The sequence below is a fragment of the Mustelus asterias genome, chromosome 18, assembly GCF_964213995.1.
Source record: "Mustelus asterias chromosome 18, sMusAst1.hap1.1, whole genome shotgun sequence".
In the NCBI taxonomy this organism is placed as follows: Eukaryota; Metazoa; Chordata; class Chondrichthyes; order Carcharhiniformes; family Triakidae; genus Mustelus; species Mustelus asterias.
The window spans coordinates 28,702,451-28,729,006 of NC_135818.1; the positions used below are offsets into that span (position 1 = coordinate 28,702,451).

The 26,556-nt window shown below is 44.0% G+C and overlaps 1 protein-coding gene across 3 annotated transcripts in view; it reads right to left on the reverse strand.

Moving 5' to 3' along the window:
- LOC144507046 (BRD4-interacting chromatin-remodeling complex-associated protein-like) overlaps nucleotides 1-26,556 on the reverse strand; it is a 135,157-nt gene that overhangs the window by 24,204 nt on the left and 84,397 nt on the right. For all 3 annotated transcript variants that reach the window (XM_078233638.1, XM_078233636.1, XM_078233637.1), the window contains 5 exons: nucleotides 12,385-12,513; nucleotides 10,641-10,702; nucleotides 5,929-6,077; nucleotides 4,101-4,195; nucleotides 2,438-2,540 (listed from right to left, as the gene is read on the reverse strand). In XM_078233638.1, coding sequence (XP_078089764.1) covers nucleotides 2,438-2,540; nucleotides 4,101-4,195; nucleotides 5,929-6,077; nucleotides 10,641-10,702; nucleotides 12,385-12,513 — 538 coding nt within the window. The remainder of the gene's footprint in view (nucleotides 1-2,437; nucleotides 2,541-4,100; nucleotides 4,196-5,928; nucleotides 6,078-10,640; nucleotides 10,703-12,384; nucleotides 12,514-26,556) is intronic.

The window sequence follows — 26,556 nt, forward strand, 5'->3', positions numbered from 1 at the left end:
CATAGCTAATGCCCTTCCTACCAGGCAACATCCTGGTAAATCTTTTCTGTACCCTCTCCAAAGCCTCCACATCCTTCTGGTAGTGTGGCAACCAGAATTGAACACTATATTCCAAGTGCGGTCTAACTAAGGTTCTATAAAGCTGCAACATGACTTGCCAATTTTTAAACTCAATGCCCCAGCCGATGAAGGCAAGCATGCCGTATGCCTTCTTGACTACCTTCTCTACCTGTGTTGCCACTTTCAGTGACGTGTGTACCCTTCACCCAGATCCCTCCGCCTATTAATACTCATAAGGGTTCTGCCATATACTGTATATTTCCTATCTGTATTAGACCTTCCAAAATGCATTACCTCACATTTGTCCGGATTAAACTCCAGCTGCCATCTCTCCGCCCAAGTCTCCAACCGATCTATGTCCTGCTGTATCCTTTGATGGTCCTCATCGCTATCCGCAAATCCACCAACCTTTGTGTCGTCCGCAAACTTACTAATCAAACCAGTTACATTTTCCTCCAAATCATTTATCGATATTACAAACAGCACTGATCCCCGAGGAACGCCACTTGTCACAGCCCTCCATTCAGAAGCACACCCTTCCACTGCTACCCTCTGTCTTCTATGACCGAGCCAGCTCTGTATCCACCTTGCAGCTCACCCTTGATCCCATGCGACTTCACCTTCTGCATCAGTCTGCCATGAGGGACCTTGTCAAAGGCCTTACTGACATGGCAAGGCCATGTAGACAACATTCACTGCCCTACTCTCATCAATCATCTTTGTCACTTCCTCGAAAAACTCGAACAAGTTCGTGAGACATGACTTCCCCTTCACAAAACCTCTCGCTAATACATTCATTTATTTCAAAGTGGGAGTAAATCCTGTCTCGAAGAATCCTCTCCAATAATTTCCCTACCACTGACATCAGGCTCACTGGCCTATAATTACCTGGATTATTCTTGCTACCCTTCTTAAACAAAAGGAACAACATTGGCTATTCTTCAATCCTCTGGGACCTCCCCTGTAGCAAGTGAGGATACAAAGATTTCTCTCAAGGCCCCGGCAATTTCCTCCCTTGCCTCTCTCATGGGGTATGGAATGGAATGCGCTGCCAAGTAGGGTGGTGGAGGCAGGCACGCTGACATCGTTTAAGACTTACCTGGATAGTCACATGAGCAGCCTGGGAATGGAGGGATACAAACGATTGGTCTAGTTGGACCAAGGAGCGGCACAGGCTTGGAGGGCCGAAGGGCCTGTTTCCTGTGCTGTACTGTTCTTTGTTCTTTGTATATCCCATCAGACACTGTGGACTTGTCTATCTTAATGTTTCTCAAAGACCCCAAAGAGTCGTCTGGACTCGAAACGTCAGCTCTTTTCGCTCCTTACAGATGCTGCCAGACCTGCTGAAATTTTCCAGTATTTCCTCTTTTAGTTTCAGATTCCAGCATCCACAGTAATTTGCTTTTAACCCCAACATCTCCTCCTTTTTGATCTCAATATGATTCAAACTATCTACACACCCTTTCCCAGACTCATCATCCACCAAGTCCTTCACTTTGGTGAATACTGATGCAAAGTACTCATTTAATACCTCACCCATTTCCTCTGGCTCCACGCATAGCTTCCCTCCCTTGTCCTTGAGTGGGCCAACCCTCTCCCTGGCTACCCTCTTGCTCTTTATATATGTATAAAAAGCCTTGGGATTTTGCTTAATCCTGCTGACCAATGACGTTTCGTGACCCCTTTTAGCCCTCCTTACTCCTTGCTTAAGTTTCTTTCTACTTTCCTCGTATTCCACATTTGCTTCGTGTGCTGCCACCTTCCTAGCCTTGACAAATGCTTCCTTTTTCTCTTTGACTTTTTTTACACAGAGGGTGGTGGGGGCCTGGAATGCGCTGCCAAGTAGGGTGGTGGAGGCAGGCACGCTGACATCGTTTAAGACTTACCTGGATAGTCACATGAGCAGCCTGGGAATGGAGGGATACAAACGATTGGTCTAGTTGGACCAAGGAGCGGCACAGGCTTGGAGGGCCGAAGGGCCTGTTTCCTGTGCTGTACTGTTCTTTGACTAGGCTCACAATATCTCTCGTTATCCAAGGTTCCTGCAACTTGCCATACTTATCCTTCATCCTTACAGGAATGTGCCGGTCCTGAATCCCTATCAACTTACACTTGAAAGCCTCTCACATGCCAGATGTTGATTTGCCCTCAAACATCTTCCCCCAATCTACATTCTTCAGTTCCTGCCTAATATTGTTGTAATTAGCCTTCCCCCAATTTCACATCTTAACTCGAGGGCTACACTTATCTTTATCCACTAGTATCTTAAAGCTTACTGAAATGTGGTCACTGTTTCCTACTGAAAGCTGGCTGGGCTCATTCCCCAATACTAGGTCCAGAACGGTCCCCGTTGGCATATTTTTAAAAACCGTCTTACCAGGACTTTCTCTGGCCAGTTGCTTCGCTTCCTGAAAAGCCACCTTTTCTTCTTGAATGAACATTCGATCGATCATCACCATCTCAGCTGAGGGTTTTGTCCTCTGACAACATATAGAGAAAGCAAAGTAGTAAATGCCACACTTAGAAACATGGGAGCAGGTGGTAGCCATTCAGCCTCGAGCCTGTTTTTTCATTCAATTAGATCAAGGCTGCACACAAACAAGAAATAGGAACAGTCATGGACTAAATGGGCCGTAAATCCTGCTCCACCATTTAATATCATGGCTGATCATGGGCTTCAACTCTATTTTCCCGCCCACTCCCCAAATTCCCTAATTCAAAAATCAAAATGACTTATCTGTCTTTTCCAGCTTTAAACATATTTAATGATGGATCATCCACAACCCTCTGGGGTCGAGAATTTCAAAGATTCACAACTCTGAGTGAAGGAATTTCTGAGCTGTACTTTCACTCCATCACCTGGTCTTTGTTCCTTATCACTTGGTACCTTCCCTCAACAAAAATACATCAATCTCAGTTTTGAAATTTTCAGCTGACTACCTTCCCAGCTTCTGAGGGAGAGTTCAAAATTTCCATCACCCATTGTATGAGAGATGCTTCTTTACATCACCACTGTATGGCCTGGTTTAAATTTTAAGGTTATGCTTCAATCTCTGGGATTTCCTTACCATGGAACAGTTTTGCGCGATTTAATCTATCAAAGCTTTTTTACATTTCAAAAGCCTCAGTCAGACGACCCCTCAATTTTCTAAACTCAAGGATAGGTTAAAGGAAACTCTCTCCTTATAATTTAACCCTTTGAGCCCTAATATCATTCTGGTGAATTTCAGAAGATGAAGTGCTACAACTAGACACTGTTTCTCAGCTAGAGGAGGGAGGAAAATAGTTAAGGTTGAAGCCTGCAGCCACTAATTTTTGCAATTTACTTCTGCTTTGCTCTTGCTTTTTGGCCAATGCTGAATATTAAAGTTACTTTGCATTGAATCTTACTTTGTAGAGATTGACCTAAACCAAGGTGTGATTGTGATTTGATTATTGATCAATTGTATAATCAGTAATAAAAGCAAATTACTGTGGATGCTGGAATCTGAAACCAAAAGAGAAAATGCTGGAAAATCTCAGCAGGTCTGGCAGCATCTGTAAGGAGAGAAAAGAGCTGACGTTTCGAGTTCAGATGGCCCTTTGTCAAAGCCGTAATCAGTAATATTGTTAACGGTAGATTTGGACTTTTCTCCCAAGGGGTTTTTCTTGAACATATATTCACAGCTGTCTCTTTGCCATTTTGACTGAACATTGTAGATGTGCCGCTGCTAAAAAAAGTTATGCATTTCTCCCCATTGTTTTTTTAAAAACTGAACTATTCTAAATATATTGGATACTGATTTCTGTTGTAGAGTATTAATATTCAATGAGAACAGAATTTAGCTAATCTGCTACCATTTCTCGTCCGCCTTCACTCTCTCTCCCTACTCTCTCCCTTTGTGCTCAAGTCACTTAGCAACACTCACTGTCTTCATGTGAAGAAGCATCGTTAGGCCAAGATCCTGTGAGGTTATTACTCTGACAGGATTCTATCTCCTGGTGGTGGTCTGGATTCCTTTTGTATAGAGCATGCATTTAAAGTAACATGAACACCGTACCCTGGACTCTTCGAGGAGCAACAGCCGATATTTGTTCAGCATGACTTGCGTTCGTTTGAGGAGTTGTGCTGATACGACCTCAAACTCTTCATCCACTAGGGGAGAAACAATCAGATGGAGTGAAAAAACTACAAAAATAATACCAACACTGGAGCCTACATCTTGTGAAATGGCTATTACCTTTACGTTTCAGACCAGTGGAAGACAGTTCATTCTTGCACTTGTTTGCGTAACAACATAGACTGCATTTCATCCATAGTAAGCCATACAGATTTCTGGCATCTGTAGGTTTTACTTCCCTTTTGATCTGCAGTACTTGTGGGGAGTGCAAAATTAGGGACCATAAATCCAATAGGGAATTCAGAAGAAACTCTTTCATCCAGAGAATGGTGAGAATGTGGCCTCATTACCCCAAGCAACAGTTGAGGCACAGACAGGTTTATGGGCAAGCGAGATAAAGCGCTGAAAGTGATCCCTGCAAGGTCTGCCACAGCCCACCCCCAAGTCACTCCCCCAATTGCATGTTTGTAATTAGTATTTAAAGTCAGATTCATTTAACACAAAATTCTAGAATTAAGCTGCTGATGAGGTGAAAGGGTTAATAATCACACACATCTGAAAATCACATAAGCTGTATGTCAGTCACGCAGGGAAAAATATGTGAAAACCACAGGTCTTGATTAAAGTAGACCCAGATAAGAGTCAAGGACAATTTGATCTAACAATGTGCAGCTGCAGCTCATGTTTGCCCATTCAAACAAGAAACAATGGAAAGAGAGGTTGTTTACTATTGGTCAGAGAAATAGCTATCATTGCTTGATGATATAACATGCACAAGTTATAATTGGATACTATACCCTTGTGTATGCATGATGTAACCTTAATCAATAACTGAGTGGATAGAGATAATTCCTATACTTTTATTGGTATATGCTAATTACTTGTAATTGAAGTTGAAACTATAATTGCTTGTGTATTTCTGAATTCTGCACTCTGGCTGGTCTTGAAGATTTGGTCAGAGTCCTGTAGCTGCAGTAATAAAGCATCTTAAATCACTCCATGATTTTGTCTGGCTACTTGAGGGGAACGATTGTGTTTCTGGTTGTATTGAAAACATTGTGACAGCACTGTAACATGGGGTAAGATTGATTTTGGGCAGAAGGAAAGACAAGACCAGGCACAAAATAAAATGCTGATTCACTATCACCTGTTTTGAGCTGTTGGCCAAGACAATCTTCACTGCCAGAGCTCTCCAAATGGAAGACAAAGTGGACAATGACCAGCCACAGTAAGTGGGCAATGACCGGCTGCAGAAAGTGGACAGGTGACCCGTCTCAGAAAGTGGACAGATCACCGGCCATATAAAATCCAGGGGATGTTCCAGGAACCCAGCTTCAGTGCATGAGTGGACTGAGGTCAGATAGTTTCGCAGTTACTCAAGCGTCATAGACAAGATAGATTATGTGAGAGATTGCAGTCATTTAGCTTGTATATTTTGGTCCTCATCCTTATCAACTTTGCATCAATAATACAAATATTACCAAATGACAAATACACTGCAGCACTTTACTTTCAGGTTTTTGTAAATGAATTTTTAAAAAGTAAAACAAACACTGCTTGTTAAAAAACATATAACTTTAGTTTAATAATTCTAACACTTAAGTGGCTCTGTGACTGTGTATAACATTAGCAGAAGCAAAGTTGATATTCTACATCTGATAATTAAAGGCCGACAATACACCTAATTACATTGTCCAACAGTTTACAGGGGCAAAGGTGATAATTTATTCCTTCGCATCATGTAGAAACAGACAAGTTTTCAAAGTACCTTTGTTAAAATTCACATCAGATGGTAGTGAGCCCTTACATACATGATAGGGCAACAGTCTGAAAACTGTGTCCTCAAAGGAATTAAAAGGAGTGTTGTATTCAGGTTGCATAACAGAGCACTGGTCCTTGCAGAACTTTTCAAGTAACCTGTTAGTACCACAATTAAAAGAAAGAGAAACAGTTAGTAATACAGATGATCTGATTAATATCACATTGCCTTGTGTTAATTGGCTGCTGTGTTTTCCACACTGCAACAGTGATTACAACAGCTTCACTGGCTGTGAAATGCTTTGGAACATCCTGGGGTTGTCAATAGTGCTGTGGGATGCACATTCTTTCTTTTTGCTTTTCAAAAACTTAATTCAGCAATTTCTTCCCTATTTCTGGGTGAAGGGTCAATAGCTTACACTGTAGAAGTTGCATAGAAAGTGTAGTTCACAATAACTGTACATAACAGCACAATGACAAATCCTACTTCCCAGATTCTATAGAATTTAGTTTACCACACTATGAGCAGAATGTGTAGCTCAAACATGATCCATGTGCCCAGTCCAAAAATGCACTGTCTCAAGCAAGTTGTTTTTTGCTGGGGAGACAGACTCAAGGCAGCCGGTATAGAATCGTACAGAATAGTAAAGATATCATTTTAAAATAAATTATTCTCTCAAGGGATGTGGGTATCGCTGGCTAGGCCAGCATTTATTCCTGTTCCTATTTGCTCTTGACAAGGTGGTGATGAGCTGCCTTTTTGAACTCCTGCAGTCCATCTGGTGTAGGTAGACCCACAATGTCATTAGGAAGGGAGTTCCAGGATTTTGCCTCAGTGAAGGAATGGCGATACATTTTCAAGTCAGGATAGTGAGTGGCGAACCCATGAATCTGCTGCCTTTGTCCTTCAAGGTGACAGAGGTCACAGGTTTGGAAAGTGCTGTTTAAGGAGTCTTGGTAAGATCCTGCAGTGCATCTCGTAGATGGTACGCTTCCATGGTATGGTACCACTGTGCGCAGTGGTGGAGGGAGTGAACATTTAAGATGGTGGATGGGGAACCAATAAAGCAGGCTGCTTTCTCCTGGATGCTGTGGAACATCTTCTGTGTTGTTGAAGTTGCGCTTTCCAGACAAGTGGACAGGATTCCATCACGCTCCCTACTTGCGTCTTGTAGATGGTGGATAGACTTTTGTGAGTCAGGAGCTGAGCAATTGCTTTGGTAGCACAATATTTATATGGTTGGTCCAAGTCAGTTTCTGGTCAATGGTCACTCCCAGGATGTTGATAATGGGGGATTTAGTAATAGCAATGCCACCGAATGTCATGAGAATTTGGTTAAATTCTCTCTTGTTGGAGATGGTCATTGCCTGGCACCTGTGAAGTGTGAGTATTGCTTGCCACATATCAGCACAACCCTGAATATTGTCCAGGTGTTGCTGTATATGGACATGGACTGCTTCAGTCATTGAGGAGTCGCGAATGGTGACAATTATCAGTGAACATCCCCATTTCTGACCTTATCTTGGAAGGAAGGTCATTGATGAAGCAGCTGAAGATGGTTGGGCCTAGGACACTATCCTGAGGAACTCCTGCAGCGATGTCCTGGGACTGAGATGATTGACCTCCAACCACTACACACATTTTCCTAGGTTGTTAGGTGTGACTTCAACCAGTGGAAAGATTTTCCCCAATTCCCATTTGAGCACAATTTTGCTTGGGCTTCATGAAACTACACTCGGTCAATGCTGCCTTGATCATAGAATCCCTACAGTGCAGAAGGAGGCCTTTCGGCCCATTGTACCTGCACCGACCACCATCCCACCCAGGCACTATTCCTGGAACATATCCCTGCTAATCTCCCTGACACTAGGGTCAATTTAGAATGGCCAATCCACCTAACCCGCACATCTTTGGACTGTGAGAGGAAACTGGAGCACCCGGAGGAAACCCACGCAGACACGGGGAGAATGTGCAAACTCCACACAGACTCGAGGCCGGAATTGAGCCCGTGTCTCTGGTGCTGTGAGGCAGCAGTGCTAACCACTGTGCCACCCTATGTCAAGAGCTGTCAGTCGTGCCTGATCTCTTGAGTTCAGCTCTTCTGTCCATTTTTTGAATCAGGAATGTAACGAGGTCAGGAGCTGAATGGCCCTGGCGAATCTCAAACAGAGCATGAGTGAGCAGGTTATTGCTGAGCAGGTGCTGCTTGATAGTACTATTGATGACCCCTTCCATCAGTTTGCTGATGATTGATCATAGACTGATTGGGCAGTAATTGGCTGTTTTGAATTTGTACTACTTTTTGTGGACAGACATACCTGGGCCATTTTCCACATTGCTGGGTAGATGCCAGTGTTGCAGCTGTACTGGAACAGCTTGACTAAGAATGCACAATACTTCAGTACTATTGCCAGAATGTTGTCAGGACTCAGTCTTTGCAGTATTCAGTGCCTTAGGCAGTTTCTTGATATCACGTGGAACGAACCAAATTGACTGAAGACTAGCATCTGTGATGCTGCAGACATTAGCAGGAGGCCGAGATGGATCAGCTACTCAGCAATGCTGGCTGAAGATTGTTGCAAGTGCTCCAGCCATGTATTTTGCACAAAATGTGCTGGGCTTCCACGTCATGGGGATATTTGTGAAGTCTGCTCCTCCTGTTCATTTTTTAATTGTCCACCATCATTCACAACTGATACGGCAGGACTGCAGAGCTTGGATTTGATCTTTTGGTTTTGGAATCACTTATCTCTGCTGATCATATGCTTCTTCCGCTGTTTGGCACGCAAGTAGCTTCATCAGGTTGACACTTCATTTTTAGGTATGCCTGGTGTTGCTCCTGGCAAGCCCTCCTGCACTCTCCATTGAACCAGGGTTGATTCCCCTCGCTTGATTGTAATGGCAGAGCAGGAGATATGTTGGGCCATGGGGTTACAGATTGTGGTTGAATATGATTCCGCTGCTGCTGATGGTCCACATGGCTAGATTTGTTTGAAATCTATCCCTTGTAGCACATTGGTAGTGCAACACAACATGATTGAGGGTTTCTGTGATATGTTGGTGGGACTTTGTCCTGCCTCGGAACATTATGGAATAGCCATTTGGCCTCTTGAGCCTGCTTCGCCATTCAGCTAGATCATGGCTGACTTTCTACTTCAATGCTACCTTCCCACACTATCCCCATATCTCTTGGTGTCATTGGTATTTAGAAATCTATTGACCTCTGATTTGAACAGACTCAATGGGGGTGATCTTACTAAAAAAATTCTAAGTCCAGGATGGGCATAAAAACAGGAGAGTTTCAGATCCATTCTTTGGGCAAGTCTGATATCTTATCAACTCAGTGCATGAAAAAATGGCAGAAATGATTCTTGCCTGTCGGGGGAGGGGGCTGGCTAAGAGTAGTAGAGGGCACCATTGCGCATGTGCAGTGCCAAGGAGGTGGGGCGAGCATGGGTGGGGCCTAATGGGGGGGCATGGCCAGACCAGGAGACAGGTCTCTAGCAGCAGTGACCTGTCACTCAGCCTCTGCTGCTCTCAGCCAGCCTCCATGGCTTAAAAACAGCAACCCACTCCCCATCTACCATTGGGGCCCAAGCTTATCGCTACTACCCCGGACCCGGACCGGTCCCCTCCCCTCCCTGCAATCGCCAGCCCAAGCCCCCACGATTGCCAGCCCAACTCCCCCCGCCCCTGCCAGCCCTGATCATGCCCTTATTTCTCCCCCACCGATCCCAATGCAGAATGTGCAGTGACTTGTCCCCCCGGCCACCAATCAGTTGCTCCTGGTCTGGCCATGCCCCCCCATTAGGCCCCACCCATGCTCGCCCCACCTCCTTGGCACTGCCCAGTGCCCAGTGGATGGTGCCAGTGCTATGTTGGCACTGCCCAAGGGGCACCCTTTTGCCCCAACTTCCCCAGGGGGGTCTCCATGCAAGGCCAACATGACTGGTCCACATTGCTGAGGACCAGCTGTGATTCTCGTTGGAGAGAATCTTTTCTGGTGAGGTCACAGTCAAGTAAGCCTGGATGATAACGTCCCAGTCTCATTAAACCAATGTAAAAAACATTTCCATGTACTTTAAATAAATTATCCAGCCTCGCATCAGAAATGGGCGCAAGGCTGCTCACGCTGGGTATCCGATGCTGCTAAGATTGCGACAGGCGAGAAATTGGTCACGAACCTGATTTCTCGGTTCTTGCGCAATCTTACTGGCTTGTCCCGCCCGTCGGCCAATGGGGCGCAATGGTAAGATCGCCCCCCAATGACTGAGTCTCTTCTGTGCTGACTCAGAGCTACTGAATTCATCACAGCACCCCTTCTCTTTTCTCCATAATGCTTCAATTATTTTCCCTTCAAGTGGGGAGCACTGATGAATTTTCTATTCTTCCTGTTGTTTAAGCACTGGAACTCCAGTTGGTACTCAGCCTGACCACTTAGCCAAGAGCCAGCATGATTTGACACTGGGGCTCCAAGCCTGCAACATATTCTGCTGCATGAGCATTCTAAACAACTGTCTCGTCTCGCAGCCACTATTCTCATATCTAAATACAGACAGTTTCAAGAAGCCAGGGAGCAGGAGATGCAGCACATTACTTTAAGGTTCTTTATGCAAAATAATGCAAGTAAAACTGGAAGAATAGGAGAAGAAAAAAGTTCACATTGTCTTAAAATGTATGCGCAAAGGACAAACAGTTTTGGACAGAGTTGATGCACTTACAAGTCTCCTCTGTTTAGAGTGGCTGTTGCTGATCGCTTCAAATTCCCAACTGGTTCTTCAAACTGCAAGATTCAAAAGCAAAATTAATTTATTTCAAAAAATTGAACAGAATAAAAATGTCTCCTTTCGAATCCTTTGGATGAGCATATAGGAGGCATGGTTAATAAGTTTGCAGATGACACTAAGGTTGGTGGCATAGTGGACAGTGAAGAAAGTTATCTCCAATTGCAACGGATCTTGATCAATTGGGCCAATGGGTTGACAAATGGCAGATGGAGTTTAATTTAGACAAATGCGAGGTGATGCATTTTGGTAGATTGAACCAGGGCAGGACTTACTCAGTTAATGGTAGGGCGTTGGGGAGAGTTACAGAACAAAGAGATCTAGGGGTACATGTTCATAGCTCCTTGAAAGTGGAGTCACAGGTGGACAGAGTGGTGAAGAAGGCATTTGGTATGCTTGGTTTCATCGGTCAGAACATTGAATACAGGAGTTGGAATGTCTTGTTGAAGTTGTACAAGACATTGGTAAGACCACACTTGGAAATACTGTGTGCAATTCTGGTCACCCTATTATAGAAAGGATATTATTAAACTAGAAAGAGTGCAGAAAAGATTTACTAGGATGCTACCGAGACTTGATGGATTGAGGCTGGATAGCCTGGGACTGTTTTCTCTGGAGCGTAGGAGGCTGAGGGTTGATCTTATAGACGTCTATAAAATAATGAGGGGTACAGATCAGCTAGATAGTCAATATCTTTTCCTAAAGGTAGGGGAGTCTAAAACTAGAGGGCATAGGTTTAAGGTGAGAGGGGAGAGATACAAAAGTGTCCAGAGGGGCAATTTTTTCACACAGAGGGTGGTGAGTGTCTGGAACAAGCTGCCAGAGGTAGTAGTAGAGGCGGGTACAATTTTGTCTTTTAAAAAGCATTTAGATAGTTACATGGGTATGATGGGTATAGAGGGATATGGGCCAAATTGGGATTAGCTTAGGGGTTTTAAAAAAAAAGGCGGCATGGACAAGTTGGGCCAAAGGGCCTGTTTCCCTGCTGTAAACCTCTATGACTCTATGAGTGATGTGCTGGAATTTACACACAAGATTTTCAATAAATTTACAATTGGTATTACTGAAAAAGAGACATACTATTGAAGCTTTACCTCTTGGACTCATCAGGATAGCTCTGAAGATACATGAGAAGAGAGAGTGCTGACTGGTCGGCAAGTGAACTCTAATTGGTAGAGGCGTTGCCTTGGAGAATGAAGCAGAGAATTGTTCACTACTAAACTTTTGTTCAAATTCAAACAGGGCAGATGAATTCTGATTGGTCAAAGCATTTACAAACAGAAGGAGCATGTCCATGCATTGCATCTTTTCCAACTAAACAGTTTGGGGGCAGCCATTCTTGGTCCATTCCCCATGCAAATGTCTTGACCAGAGTCAAGTTGCCTGATTTGAATTTGAACAAAAGCTTGGCAGTTAGATGTTTTCTGTTGCATTCTTCAAGGCAATACCAATTAGGGTCCTCTTGCCAACCAGTCAGCAGTCTCTTCTCATGCAGTATAAACCGTTGTCCCCTTTACTGTTGGTTTATATTGTGAGCTGCCCTAATGAGCGCAGAATGAAAAGCTTCAATATGATGTCTGTTTTTCAGCAATACTCAATTCTATACTACCAAATGACTACATTTCCAATGGTAAAAGTACAAGAGTAAGAAGAAAGTTCCCATTGCTGCTAATGCACTAACCAATGATGATTGCAAGTTTCCTGCAGATGTAATGCGGGCAATCCCTTTCCCAACCATTTGGATTTGTATTGACCCCTTACTTAGGGCGACATTCAGGCCTGTGAGGTTGCTGATCATACTGGGGGTTGCCTAAAAAACAAAAGGGAAATCATATTTCCAAAAGGTTGCGCAAGTATATGTAACTCAACAATAAATCATTACAAAATAAGTTGATATTTTAAGGTCTGAATCTAACCTTATTGTGCTTTTCTTTCTGGGATTTACAGGAACACAGAAATAGGAGAAAATTCAGCACCTCAAAACTCTTCTGCCATTAGATCAGATCATGGCTGATCTGTATCTTAGCTTCATTTACCTGCCTTGGTTGCATGACCCTTAGTTAACACAATCTATCAAGCTAAGTTTTCAGCTGATAATCCTTCCAGTCTCATCAGGTTGCTGGGGGAGTTAGTTCCAGAGTTCTACTACCTGAAGAAGGGCTTCTTGACATCACCCCTTGAATGAAATTTTTAAGGTTATGTGCCCTTGTTCTGGATTCCCCCACCTGAGCACATCATTTCTCTCTAACTGTCCTATTAGACCACGCACACCTTTGGAATAAAACTGGAGAGGGGAATGGTGAGGAAGGAAAGTGAGAAGACGTTTCCTTGACTTCAATCAACCCCTGGCATGGAGAAAGAATAAGAGCAATAAATCAATTTTTCATTGCTGAGCAGAGGGTGTTATACATTGGCTGAGTTTTATTGGAGTTTGAATTGAATGTGCAGTGCAGGCTGGACACTTTCAATTTTCCATCTCAAGTTTTAGAAAGACCAGAAGCTCAGAGGCTGTGATTTTAACTTGGAACATATCAAAATGTTTGTATGCCTCGGGTGAACAATAAGCTACAGAAATGTTCTCAGCAGTCAGTTAAATCCTGATCATGGGAGGATGATGCCTGGGGCCTGAGGAAGGCCTGAGGTTTCCTTGTGCACACAAGCTCCCGTTGCCCCACAGGCAAACAAGTGAAAAGTGAACTAAAACTCTCCTCTGGCCCTTGACTACTGTTCCCACCGCCACTTAGGAAAAGGTTAAAATAGCAGATGACCCTAACCACCTTCCTGATTTCCACACAGGAAGAAGCCAATCTAAACAAGCATAATCTAAACTAAGCGCTAAATGTTTACACAACAATGGATTTTATCTGGTCCACAATATGCATGATGAAACTGAACTGAATAAAACTTTAAATATATTCAACACTTAAGGGAAGTGTATCCAAAAGGTCTAAGGCATTTCAAGTATTTTTATTTTCCCTTGGATTATTGGAAGGATTCACAGACTGATTGATAACCTGATATCTGGGCCATGAATGCTCCTTCCATGGTCATCTTCAATGACTGGAGTGAGACTTGAACCCTGAGCCTTCCTGGCTCCGAGCTGAGCCACAGGACCTCCTGAGATTTCAAGTTGCTCACTCACATTCACTATCAGTGACTGTTCCAAACTTATCCCCGGAAATCCTTCCTTTTAAAACAAAGAAAACACTATGCCATTCAGCCATCATGTCTGCATTGCTGGAGCAATCCAAAACTAACCACACTGGCTTGCTCTCCTGACAGCCTCGCATCATCCGCTGCTTTGAGCAATTCTTTAGTTTTCCTTCAAAAACGATGATCTTTGCCTCATTCCACGCCCTGTTGTAAAGGAGTTGGTTCAATAACTCTTTGTGAAAAGAAGCATTTCCTGACCTTTCTCATTATTCTCAGCGACATTTTAAATTCATTAACCCACAGCACTGATACTGCAAGCAAAGGAAACCGAGTAAACATACTAAGACTACCAGAACTTCAGGTCATTTAAAAAAACTTCCTTTAACTCTCCACTTTGTTTTCTCTGTTCCGGTGGGAATCAGTCTCCCAAGTCTCTCCTCAATACTATAATTTTCTATTACTGGCATCTTCCTGGTAAATCTACACTGCGCACTCTCTATGGTTTTAATGTCTTTTCTATGATGGGTCATCCAGAACTACATGCTGCACTTCAGTGGGGACCTTTGTAGATTTTTATATAAATGTATTATTACTTCTTTACTTTGTGCCCTTTTATAATATTCAAAGTGTTCCTGGCTATTTTTATACTTCATTCACATATTTGGGGAATGATATATTTAAATTTCCCAGGCATCTTTGCTCATCAATCCTTCAGTGCCAATCCACTGAATGCACTTCTCAATTCATTGGTTTTCCTCCCAAAATATACCTGTTATGGTCTTCAATGTACACCAAAATTAACAACACAATTTACAGTATATTTATTTTGCACTTTTGATGTAATGAAATATTCTAAGATACTTCAAACAAAATATGACATCCCACCACATAAGGAGATATTAGGTCAGATTACAAAAAGCTTGGTCAAATAGGTAGGCTTTAAGGAGCTTCATAAAGAAGGAAAGCGAGGTAGAGAGGAAGAGAGGGAATTGCAGAGTTAGGGCCCAGGCAGCTGAAGGCATGAACATCAATGGTGCAGTGACTAAAATTGGAGATGATCAAGACAGCCAGAATTAGATTTGCACAGATGTCTCAGGGTTACAAAGAACAGTACGGCACAGGAACAGGCCCTTCGGCCCACCAAGCCTGTGCAGACACACAAAGCCTTTCTAAACTAAAGACCTTTAGACTCCATGTGGTCCGTGTCCCTCAATTCCTTGCCTATACATGCATCTGTCAAGATGATGCACATTGCTATTGTATCTGCTTCTACCACCTCCTCTGGCAACGCATTCCTGGAACTTACCACTCTGTGTAAAAAACTTGCCTCTCACATCTCCTTTAAACTTTCCCCCTTTTACATAAACCTTATCAAAGTAATTGATTTTCTACCCTGGAGAAAGACTCCGACTATCCATTCTATCCATGCTTCTCATAATTTTGTAAACTTTTGTGGCCCAACTAAGGTTCTATACAGCTGCAACATGACTTGCTAATTTTTCTACTCGTATGCCCCAATTGAAGAAGGCAAGCATGCCATACGCCTTCTTGACCACCTTATCCACTTCTATTGCCACTTTCAGGGAACTGAGGATCAGTACACCTAGATCCCGCTGCATGTGAATGCTTCTAAGGGTTCTGCCATTTACTATACTTCCCTCCTGCATTAGATGTTCTAAAATACATCACCTCACATTTGTCCGGATAAAATTCCATCTGCACAAGTCTTCAGCCTATCTATATTCTGCTGTATCTTCTGGCAATCATCCTTGCTTTCCAGTCTTTGTATCGTCTGCAAACTTACTAATAAAGCTATTTACATTCTCCTCCAAATCATTTATATATATTATAAACAACAGGGGTCCCAGCACTGATCCCAGCGGAACACCACTGGTCATAGATCTCCAGTCAGAAAAACACCCTTCCACCATGACTCTCTGTCTTCTATGACCAAGATGTGGAGATGCCGGCGTTGGACTGGGGTAAACACAGTATCTTAGAATCTTAGAAAGAATCTTAGAAATCTTAGAATCTTAGAAACCCTACAGCACAGAAAGAGGCCATTCGGCCCATCGAGTCTGCACCGACCACAATCCCACCCAGGCCCTATCCCCATATCCTTACATATTTACCCACTAATCCCTCTAACCTACGCATCCCAGGACACTAAGGGCAATTTTAGCATGGCCAATCAACCTAACCCGCACATCTTTGGACTGTGGGAGGAAACCGGAGCACCCGGAGGAAACCCACGCAGACACGAGGAGAATGTGCAAAGTCCACACAGACAGTGACCCAAGCCGGGAATCGAACCCAGGTCCCTGGAGCTGTGAAGCAGCAGTGCTAACCACTGCGCTACTGTGCCGCTCAGGTGAGGAAGGGGCTTAAGGCTCTGAAAGCTTGTGTGGCTTTTGCTCCCAAATAAACCTGTTGGACTTTAACCTGGTGTTGTTAAACTTCTTACTGTGTTCTATGACCAAGCCAGTTCTGTATCCATCTTACCAGCTCACCAATGATCCTATGTGACTTCGCCTTCTGTATCAGCATGCCATGAGGGACCTTGTCAAAGGCCTTGCTAAAATCCATGTAGACAACATCCACTGCCCTACCCTCATCAATTATCTTTGTCACTTCCTCAAAAAACTTAATCATGTTTGTGAGACACGATCTCCCCCACACAAAGCCATGCTGCCTGTCGCTAACAAGTTCATTCACTTCCAAATGTGAGTAAATCCTGTCCCTAGGAATCTTCTCCAATAATTTCCCCACCATAGGCTCATCGGCCTGTAATTTCATGGATTATCCATGTTGTCCTTCTTAAACAAAGGAACAACATTGGCTATTCTCCAGTCCTCTGGGACCTCTCCTATGACTAAAGAGGATACAAAGATTTCATACAAGACCCCAGCAATTTCCTCCCTCGCCTCCCTCAGTATTCTGGGATAGATCTCATCAGGTCCCAGAGACTTGTTTTTTTAAATGCTTTTCGAAACACCCAACACCTCCTCCTTTTTTATATCAACATGTCCTACAATATCAACAGACCCCTCTCTAGAGTCAACATCCACCATGTCCTTCTCCTTTGTAAATACCAATGCAAAATAGTCATTCAAGACATCACCCACTTTCTCCGGCTCCAAGGATAAATTCCCTCCTTTGTCCTTGAGTGGAGCTACCATTTCCCTAGCTACCCTCTTGTTCCTTATAGATGTATAAAATGCCTTGGGATTTTCCTTAATCCTGTTTGCCAAGATGTGGAGATGCCGGCATTGGACTGGGGTGGGCACAGTAAGAAGTCTCACAACACCAGATTAAAATCCAACAGGTTTATTTGGAATCACGAGCTTTTGGAGCGCTGCTCCTTCACCTGATGCGGAAGCTCGTGATTCCAAATAAACCTATTGGACTTTAACCTGGTGTTGTGAGATTTCTTACTGTTTGCCAAGGACATTTCATGGCTCTCTTTAGGCCTCCTAAATCCTTGTTTAAGTTATTTCCTGCTTTCTTTATATTCTTTGAGGGCTCTGTCTGTCTTCAGTTTCTTAAACCTTATGCCTCCTTTTTCTTTTTGACTGAGCTAACAATTTCTCTTATCATCCAAGGTTCTAGAATTTTGCCATTCTTTTCCTTCATTTTCACGGGTACATGCTGGTCCTGAACTCTAATCAAGTGGCCTTTAAAAGATTCCCACATGACAGATGTGGATTTACCCTCAAACAGCCGCCCCAATCTACATTCCCCAGTTCCTGCCTAATACTGATGTAATTAGCCTTCCCCCAATTTAGCACTTTCACCAAGGACTACACATATCCTTACCCATAAGTAACTTAAAACTTTCGGAATTATGAATTATTCCTGAAATGCTTCCCCGCTGAAACTTCAATCACTTGGCCAGGCTCATTCCCCAAAGCCAGGTCTAGTATGGCGCCATCCCTAGTTGGAATATTTACATATTGCTTCAAGAAACCCTCCTGGACATACCTAATAAATTCCTCCCCCCATCCAAGCCCTTGACACGAAGGGTGTCCCAGTCAATTTAGGGGAAGTTAAAATTACCCACCTCAACAACCCTGTTGTTTTTACATTTCTTCATGATCTGTCCACAGATTCTGTTCCCCCATCTCCTAATCATAGAATCATAGAAACCCGACAGTACAGAAAGAGGCCCTTCGGCCCATCGAGTCTGCACCGACCACAATCCCACCCAGGCCCTACCCCATATCCCTACATATTTACCCACTAATCCCTCTAACCTACACATCTCAGGACATTAAGGGCAATTTTAGCATGGCCAATCAACCTAACCCGCACATCTTTGGACTAGCTGGCCTCCTCTAGATATCCTCTAGCTGGCTGTTGAATGGCCTGTAGTACAACCTCATCAAAGCGATTGCACCCTTCCTATTCCTGAGTTCTACCCAAATGGCCTTACTGGATGAGCCCTCCAAGGTGTCCTCTCTCAGTACAGCTGTGATATTCTCCCTAATCAGTAACACAACTCCCCCACTTTTTTACATCCCTCTCTATCACGCCTGAAACATCTAAATCCATCTGCCCATCTAATCCTAATATTTTTTGTCTTAACAAAAATCTGTCAATCTCAGTTTTGAAATTGTCAATTGACTGTCCCATAGAATCCATAGATTCCCTACAGTGCAGAAGGAGGCCATTTGGCCCATCAAGTTGGCACCAACACTCTGAAAGAACATCTTAAACAGGCCCAGGCCCACCCCTGTAACCCCATGCATTATCCCTGTAACCCCATGCATTTAGCATGGCCAATCCCCCCTCGCCTGCACATCTTTGGACACTTAGGGGCAATTTAGCATGGCCAACCCACCTAACCTACATGTCTTTGGACCCTCACCCCCCCAGTCTTAACAGCTTTTTAAGTGAAAAGAGTTCCAGATTCCCACTGTCCTTTGTGTGAAGAAGTGCTTCCTGATATTACCCTGAAGTGGTCTGGCTTTAATTTTACTTAGATCAAGACTGATCTATGTCTTAACTCTATTTACCTGCCTGTCTTCTATAACAGTCAAGATCCTCACCACATAAACAAGTAACGAAGGTGTGACAGAAATAAAGGTGGTCCTCTGATTTTCACATTTGGCTTTGACAAGGATGTGTTTAGGAAGGCTGAGCTTAGGGTGACTGCCATGAGGTGAAGGTGCTTCCCAGTCGATTCCTTACCTGCACTGTCGATTGCAGTTGTGGCTGGACAAGTGGTTTTAAGTGAACTGTCTGAACCTTCCCTTGTCACTGTGGAGACGCTGTCCTTGCAGAGTTTACGTGTGACAATACACTGAGTCACCCACAGCAGTCGAGTCTGATGGAAGACAGAATTAAAACCAATTGTCCATTTGCACTGTACTTAAAGAGGAACTAAACACTGGTGGGTGGAAATCCATCCCTTTCCCAGTGATGACTAATGTTTCTCTCCACCTGATCAGTGTGAATGCTTCTTGGTTGGTTCTTATTCTTTTGGTCAGAGTATTTCATTACTTGGTGCTACACTTGTCTCTAAGAGTTATGAGAAATTTATGAAATCTATGGTTCATAGTTCCTGTGCGCATCATACCTTCTCATCCTCCCTGCCCCATTAACAACATACAAGTTTGATTGCTTCAAATAACATCATTCATACAGGAACTGTAAGTCAGAAATTACATCATACACCAATAATTCTCAGCTGGGAAACGAAAGACAAAGAGCACTCCGACCAGGAAAAAATAAGAAAACATTTACAAAAATGTAGATGGCGAGGAGAGAGAACAATAAATGGAGTTACTCCACCACTGGGGTTCAGTTCCGCTTTAAGAAAGGTGCAAAGACTGTTCAACCAATTAGAATCAACAAATATTATGGAACAGAAGGATGCTATTCAGCCCATCATGTCAGTAAAGACTCTTTGGAAGAATCAGAGTCATTACAGCACAGAGGCCATTGTCCATTGATTCCATGTCTGTAGAGAAATCCAATGAGTCCCATTCTCCTGTTGTACCCCATTTGTCCTGCAGACATATTTTCCGAAAGTGCCTATCCAAATCCCTTTTAAAAATCATTCATTATTTCTGCTTCCACCATCCTCATAGGCAGCAAGTTCTAGGTCATCACCAAAACAAGTTTGTTCAAAAATATCAATGTATTGCAGTTCCTCCCTGTTCTTTTCCCATAGTGCTGTAATTTTTCCTTCTTCAATTACTCATATAATTCCTTTTTGTAAGTTGCTGATGAATTTGCTTCCACCACACTTTATGGCTGCATTATTCCACAGCACATCAACTCACTGTAGAAAAAGATTATCCAATTATTTTAAATCTGCGTCCTATGCTTACTGACCCTCCTGCCCCTGGAACAGTTTCTCCCTATTTATTTCCCTACTCTAAGGAAAACATCCCCAGCTTTTTTATTCTCTCCACATGACTCAAGTTCCAGGCATCATTCTAGTAAATCCCTCTGGATCTTCTCTAAGGTCTTGGGCTCCTTCCTAAAGTCTTGAGCCCAGAATTTAACATAATAATCCAGCTGGGATCAAAGTAGTGATATATTGTTCTGGTGCAAAGTGGGTGACTTAACGCCATTAAATTCCATTCTTCAAATAACATCAAAATCATGTAGACTCTTTGAAAGGGAACACAACATTTATTACCTCAGACCAGAAAGTAAATACTTCCTCCCATGTTGAGCCAGCGATTCTCCACTAAGTGAAGCTCCTTGTGATAAAAATTAACAGTGAAATGCACTCATTCATTTTAGAAAGTAAAATACAATCTGGGAATCTTCTTTAGTAGCTGTCACTAATTCCTGGTTGGTATATATATCAAAGTCTCCTTCAATAACACTTCCCAACTCCACAACCTCTACCACAACTAGGAGGATAAGGATAGCAAATGTATGGGAATATCATTATCCGTAAGTTCCTCTTCAAGTCACACTCCATCCTGACTTGGAACCATACCTTTATTCCTTCACTGGGCCAAATCCTGGCCTTCCTTTCCAACAGCACTGTGGGTGTCTCTACACCCACAAGCAGCGGCTCAAGAAGGCAGCACACCACCACCTTATCTAGGTGGTTCTCAGTGTTAATGGAGGAGAGAGGCCACAGGCCCTGTTAGCATCAGGTAAAATGCACCCCTCTGGACTTTCTTAATGAAACAAGCTGTGTAGATACCCATATTTCAAACAAGGATATCGGTCAAATATCCTTGATACAAGAAGCTAAGAATAGGGGATACAGGAAAGATCCTTCATGTTCAGGAGATTAATGGAGTCAAGAAAAGGACAAAATCCAAGTGTGATCAACCATGATTTCTATTGGGCTAAGTGCTGGTAAATGGGATTAGATGGGAGATCAGGTGTTTCATACATGTCAATGTAGATTCGATGGGCTGAAGGGACTCTTCTGCATTGTATGATTCTATGATGGAAAAGTAACAGAATTCAGTTGCTATTTTTAAGTAATGCATCATGATACTCAGAGAAGACAATCTTACAGCTCAGCACACCAACTTTCAACTCAGAATAACTCTTTCAAAGAATCAGCTCTATGAGCTCTTTCCCCAAAGCAATGTAGAGATACTTAAGAACATACAAGGCAAAGTCTTAATACTAGTGAAAATCTGCTGCTGAATGGTATGTTTCTCCATCCGACTCTATGGCATCTCTATTCTCAGGCTCCTGCACTGCTCCACTAGAACTCAACAGAAGCCCCTCATTTTTCAATTAGTCATTTTAGACTCACCAGCGAGTTCAACAATTTCAGACAATAATCACCATTTCCAATTACTATTCTGACAGTGTGTGCTAGTAATGATTCTGCTGTTGTATTTATACCTCCTCTCAACCCATCTTCAGCTTCTTTCCATGTCCCATTATCACAGTCTTTCATCTTGCAAAATCAATCCTCCTTTCATTTAATCTCTGCTGCCTTCTGCCCTATCAATGACAACCCCCCCCCTCCCCCCTCACCTTGTTCTTTAATTGACATGGTACATCTCTAACTCCACCAGTTCCAGTGAAGTCAGTGACCTGAAACAAAGTGCAGCCTGAGCTGCTGAGGATTTCCAACCTTGTCTGTTTTAATTTCAGCATCATGTTTTCAGTACTTTGATTTAGTGCCAGTGTCTGCATTTATGAAAGTGTTTTGTATCGCAGGCAGGAATTTGCTTTTGGTTAGTGTTTGGCATTTTCTATGAGCTGGTGTTGAGGTTCAGCCTGGGCCTATGGCAGTGACTGAGGTAGCAATCAGTGCCAAGCCTGGGGCTAGGATAGAGCTGCTGATTGGCTTGATAACTGAAGCCAAATGTAAGATTGATTCAAAACAGATAGAAACATAGAAACATAGAAAAACTACAGCACAAAACAGGCCCTTCGGCCCCACAAGTTGTGCCGAACATATCCCTACCTTTTAGGCCTACCTATAACCCTCCATCCTAAGTCCCATGTACTCATCCAGGAGTCTCTTAAAAGACCCTATTGAGTTTGCCTCCACCACCACTGACGGCAGCCGATTCCACTCACCCACCACCCTCTGTGAGAAAAACTTCCCCCTAACATCTCCCCTGTACCTACCCCCCAGCACCTTAAACCTGTGTCCTCTCGTAGCAGCCATTTCCACCCTGGGAAAAAGCCTCTGAGAGTCCACCCGATCTATGCCTCTCAACATCTTATATACCTCTATTAGGTCTCCTCTCATCCTACGTCTCTCCAAGGAGAAAAGACCGAGCTCCCTCAGCCTATCCTCATAAGGCATGCCATTCAATCCAGGCAACATCCTTGTAAATCGCCTCTGCACCCTTTCAATCTTTTCCACATCCTTCCTGTAATGAGGCGACCAGAACTGAGCACAGTACTCCAAGTGGGGTCTGACAAGGGTCTTATATAGCTGCATCATTATCCCCGGACTCCTAAACTCAATCCATTGATTGATAAAGGCCAGCACACCATACACCTTCTTAACCACCTCCTCCACCTGCGGAGCCGATTTTAGAGTCCTATGGACCGGGCCCCAAGGTCCTTCTGATCCTCTACAGTACTAAGAGTCTTTCCCTTTATGTTGTACTCCTTCATCCCATTTGACCTACCAAAATGGACTACTACGCATTTATCTGGGTTGAAGTCCATCTGCCACTTCTCCGCCCAGTCTTGCATCCTATCTATGTCCCTCTGTAACTTCTGACATCCCTCCAGACTATCCACAACCCCACCAACCTTCGTGTTGTCGGCAAACTTACCGACCCATCCCTCCACTTCCTCATCAAGGTCATTTATGAAAATGACAAACAGCAAGGGTCCCAGAACAGATCCTTGGGGCACACCACTGGTGACCGACCTCCATTCAGAAAAAGACCCATCTATACCCACTCTCTGCCTCCTTTGGGCAAGCCAGTTCTGGATCCACAGGGCAGCAGCCCCTTGGATCCCATGCCCTCTCACTTTTTCTAGAAGCCTTGCATGGGGGACCTTATCGAACGCCTTGCTAAAATCCATATAAACCACATCTACCGCTTTCCCTTCGTCAATGTGTTTAGTCACATTTTCGAAGAATTCCACCAGGCTCGTAAGGCACAATCTGCCTTTGACAAAGCTATGCTGAGTATTCTTGAGCATACTAAATCTCTCTAAATGCTCATAAATCTTGTCCCTCAGGATCTTCTCCATCAGCTTACCAACCACTGAGGTTAGACTCATCGGTCGGTAATTTCCTGTAATCTTTCCGGTAATCTTCAGATGGATTTCCACTCCATCTGACGAAGGAGCAGTGCTTCAAAAGCTTATGGTATTTGCTACCAAATAAACCTGTTGGACTTTAACCTGGTGTTGTGAGACTTCTTACTGTGAACTCTCGACAGACATTCCTTGAAAAACTGCTACCTCTCTTCAGTACATTTCCCCGAAAATACCTCCTTCCAATTTACTCCTCTAATTTGCTGCCTTATGTCTTCATATTTCCCCTTACTCCATATAAACGCTTTCCTAGCTTGCCTGATCCTCTCTTTTTCCAATGCAAGCATAAAGGAGATAGAGTTATGATCGCTATCCCCAAGATGCTCTCCCATTGAGAGATCTGACACCTGTCCAGGTTCATTGGTCGGTATCAGATCAAGTACAGCCTCTCCTCTTGTAGGCTTGTCCACATGCTGTGTCAGAAAACCCTCCTGAACACACCTAACGAACTCCTCCCCATCCAATCCCCTTACCCTAGGGATATTCCAATCTATGTTTGGGAAATAAAAGTCTCCCATCACAACAACTCTGCTATTACTGCATCTCTCCAGGATCTGTTTCCCTATCTGCTCCTCCACCTCCCTGTTACGATTGGGCGGCCTATAGAAAACTCCCAGCAAAGTGGTCGTCCCCTTCCCACTCCGAACTTCCACCCACAGAGACTCTGTAGACAATCCCTCCACAGCATAAACCTTCTCTACAGCTGTGACACTATCCCTGATCAGCAGTGCCACTCCACCCCCTCTCTTGCCTCCCTCCCTGTCCTTCCTGAAACATCTGAATCCCGGCACCTGGAGTATCCAGTCCTGTCCCTGAGACATCCAAGTCTCTGTAATGGCCACCACATCACACTTCCAGGCATCAATCCACGCTCTGAGCTCATCCCCTTTATTCACTATACTCCTGGCATTAAAGTAAACACATCTCAATCCTTTGGTCTGAGCTCTCCCCTTCTCTATCCCCCGTCCATCCTCTCTCTTGCACTGTCTATAACCCTTCTCTGTTTGCGAGCTAACTTCCTCGCTCCCAGTCACCTCGTCTCGATCCCCTCCCCCCAACCTATCTAGTTTAAACTCTCCCCAGTAGCCTTAGCCAACCTTCCTGCCAGGATATTGGTCCCCCTGGGATTCAAGTGCCACCCGTTTTTTGTGTACAGGTCACACCTGCCCCTAAAGAGGTCCCAATGGTCCAGGAACCTGAATCCCTGCCCCCTGCACCAGTCCCTCAGCCACACATTCATCCTCCACCTCACTCCATTCCTGCCCTCACCTTCCCGTGGCACAGGCAGCAATCCTGAGATTACTACATAGAACATAGAACATTACAGCGCAGAACAGGCCCTTCGGCCCACGATGTTGCACCGACCAGTTAAAAAAAAAACTGTGACCCTCCAACCTAAACCAATTTCTTTTCGTCCATGAACCTATCTACGGATCTCTTAAACGCCCCCAAACTAGGCGCATTTACAACTGATGCTGGCAGGGCATTCCAATCCCTCACCACCCTCTGGGTAAAGAACCTACCCCTGACATCGGTTCTATAACTACCCCCCCTCAATTTAAAGCCATGCCCCCTTGTGCTGGATTTCTCCATCAGAGGAAAAAGGCTATCACTATCCACCCTATCTAAACCTCTAATCATCTTATATGTTTCAATAAGATCCCCTCTTAGCCGCCGCCTTTCCAGCGAAAACAATCCCAAATCCCTCAGCCTCTCCTCATAGGATCTCCCCTCCATACCAGGCAACATCCTGGTAAACCTCCTCTGCACCCTCTCCAAAGCCTCCACATCCTTCCTGTAATGTGGGGACCAGAACTGCACACAGTACTCCAAGTGCGGCCGCACCAGAGTTGTGTACAGTTGCAACATAACGCTACGACTCCTAAATTCAATCCCCCTACCAATAAACGCCAAGACACCATATGCCTTCTTAACAACCTTATCTACTTGATTCCCAACTTTCAGGGATCTATGCACACATACACCTAGATCCCTCTGCTCCTCCACACTATTCAAAGTCCTCCCGTTAGCCCTATACTCAACACATCTGTTATTCCTACCAAAGTGAATTACCTCACACTTCTCCGCATTAAACTCCATCCGCCACCTCTCGGCCCAACTTTGCAACCTGTCTAAGTCTTCCTGCAAACTACGACACCCTTCCTCACTGTCTACCACACCACCGACTTTGGTGTCATCAGCAAATTTGCTAATCCACCCAACTATACCCTCATCCAGATCATTAATAAATATTACAAACAGCAGTGGCCCCAAAACAGATCCCTGAGGTACACCACTTGTAACCGCACTCCATGATGAATATTTACTATCAACCACCACCCTCTGTTTCCTATCCGCTAGCCAATTCCTGATCCAATTTCCTAGATCACCCCCAATCCCATACATCTGCATTTTCTGCAGAAGCCTACCATGGTGAACCTTATCAAACGCCTTACTAAAATCCATATATACCACGTCCACTGCCTTGCCCCCATCCACCTCCTTGGTCACTTTCTCAAAAAACTCAATAAGGTTAGTAAGGCACGACCTACCTGCCACAAAACCATGCTGACTATCACCTATCAATTCATTACTCTCCAAATAACTATAAATCCTATCCCTTATAATTTTTTCCAACATCTTGCCTTTGCTTTCCTCCTTCTCAGCTGTCTCCCTAATTCCCTTTACTCTCTTTTCATGACCCCTTCCCCCTTCCTTCCCACATCAGCGGTACCAATATGTACCGCTACCTCTGGCTCCTCTCCCTCCCCCCTCAGGATTTCTGAGAGTCGACCAACGACATCCTGGATCCCGGCCCCAGGGAGGCAGACCACCATCCGAGACTCCCGCCTGCTCCGCAAAAAACGCCTGTCCGACCCCCTTACTGTCGAGTCCCTGATTAATACTGCCTTCCTCCTCTTTTCCTTAGTCCTCTGAGTTACAGGGCCGGACTCCACTCTGGAGACACGGCCAC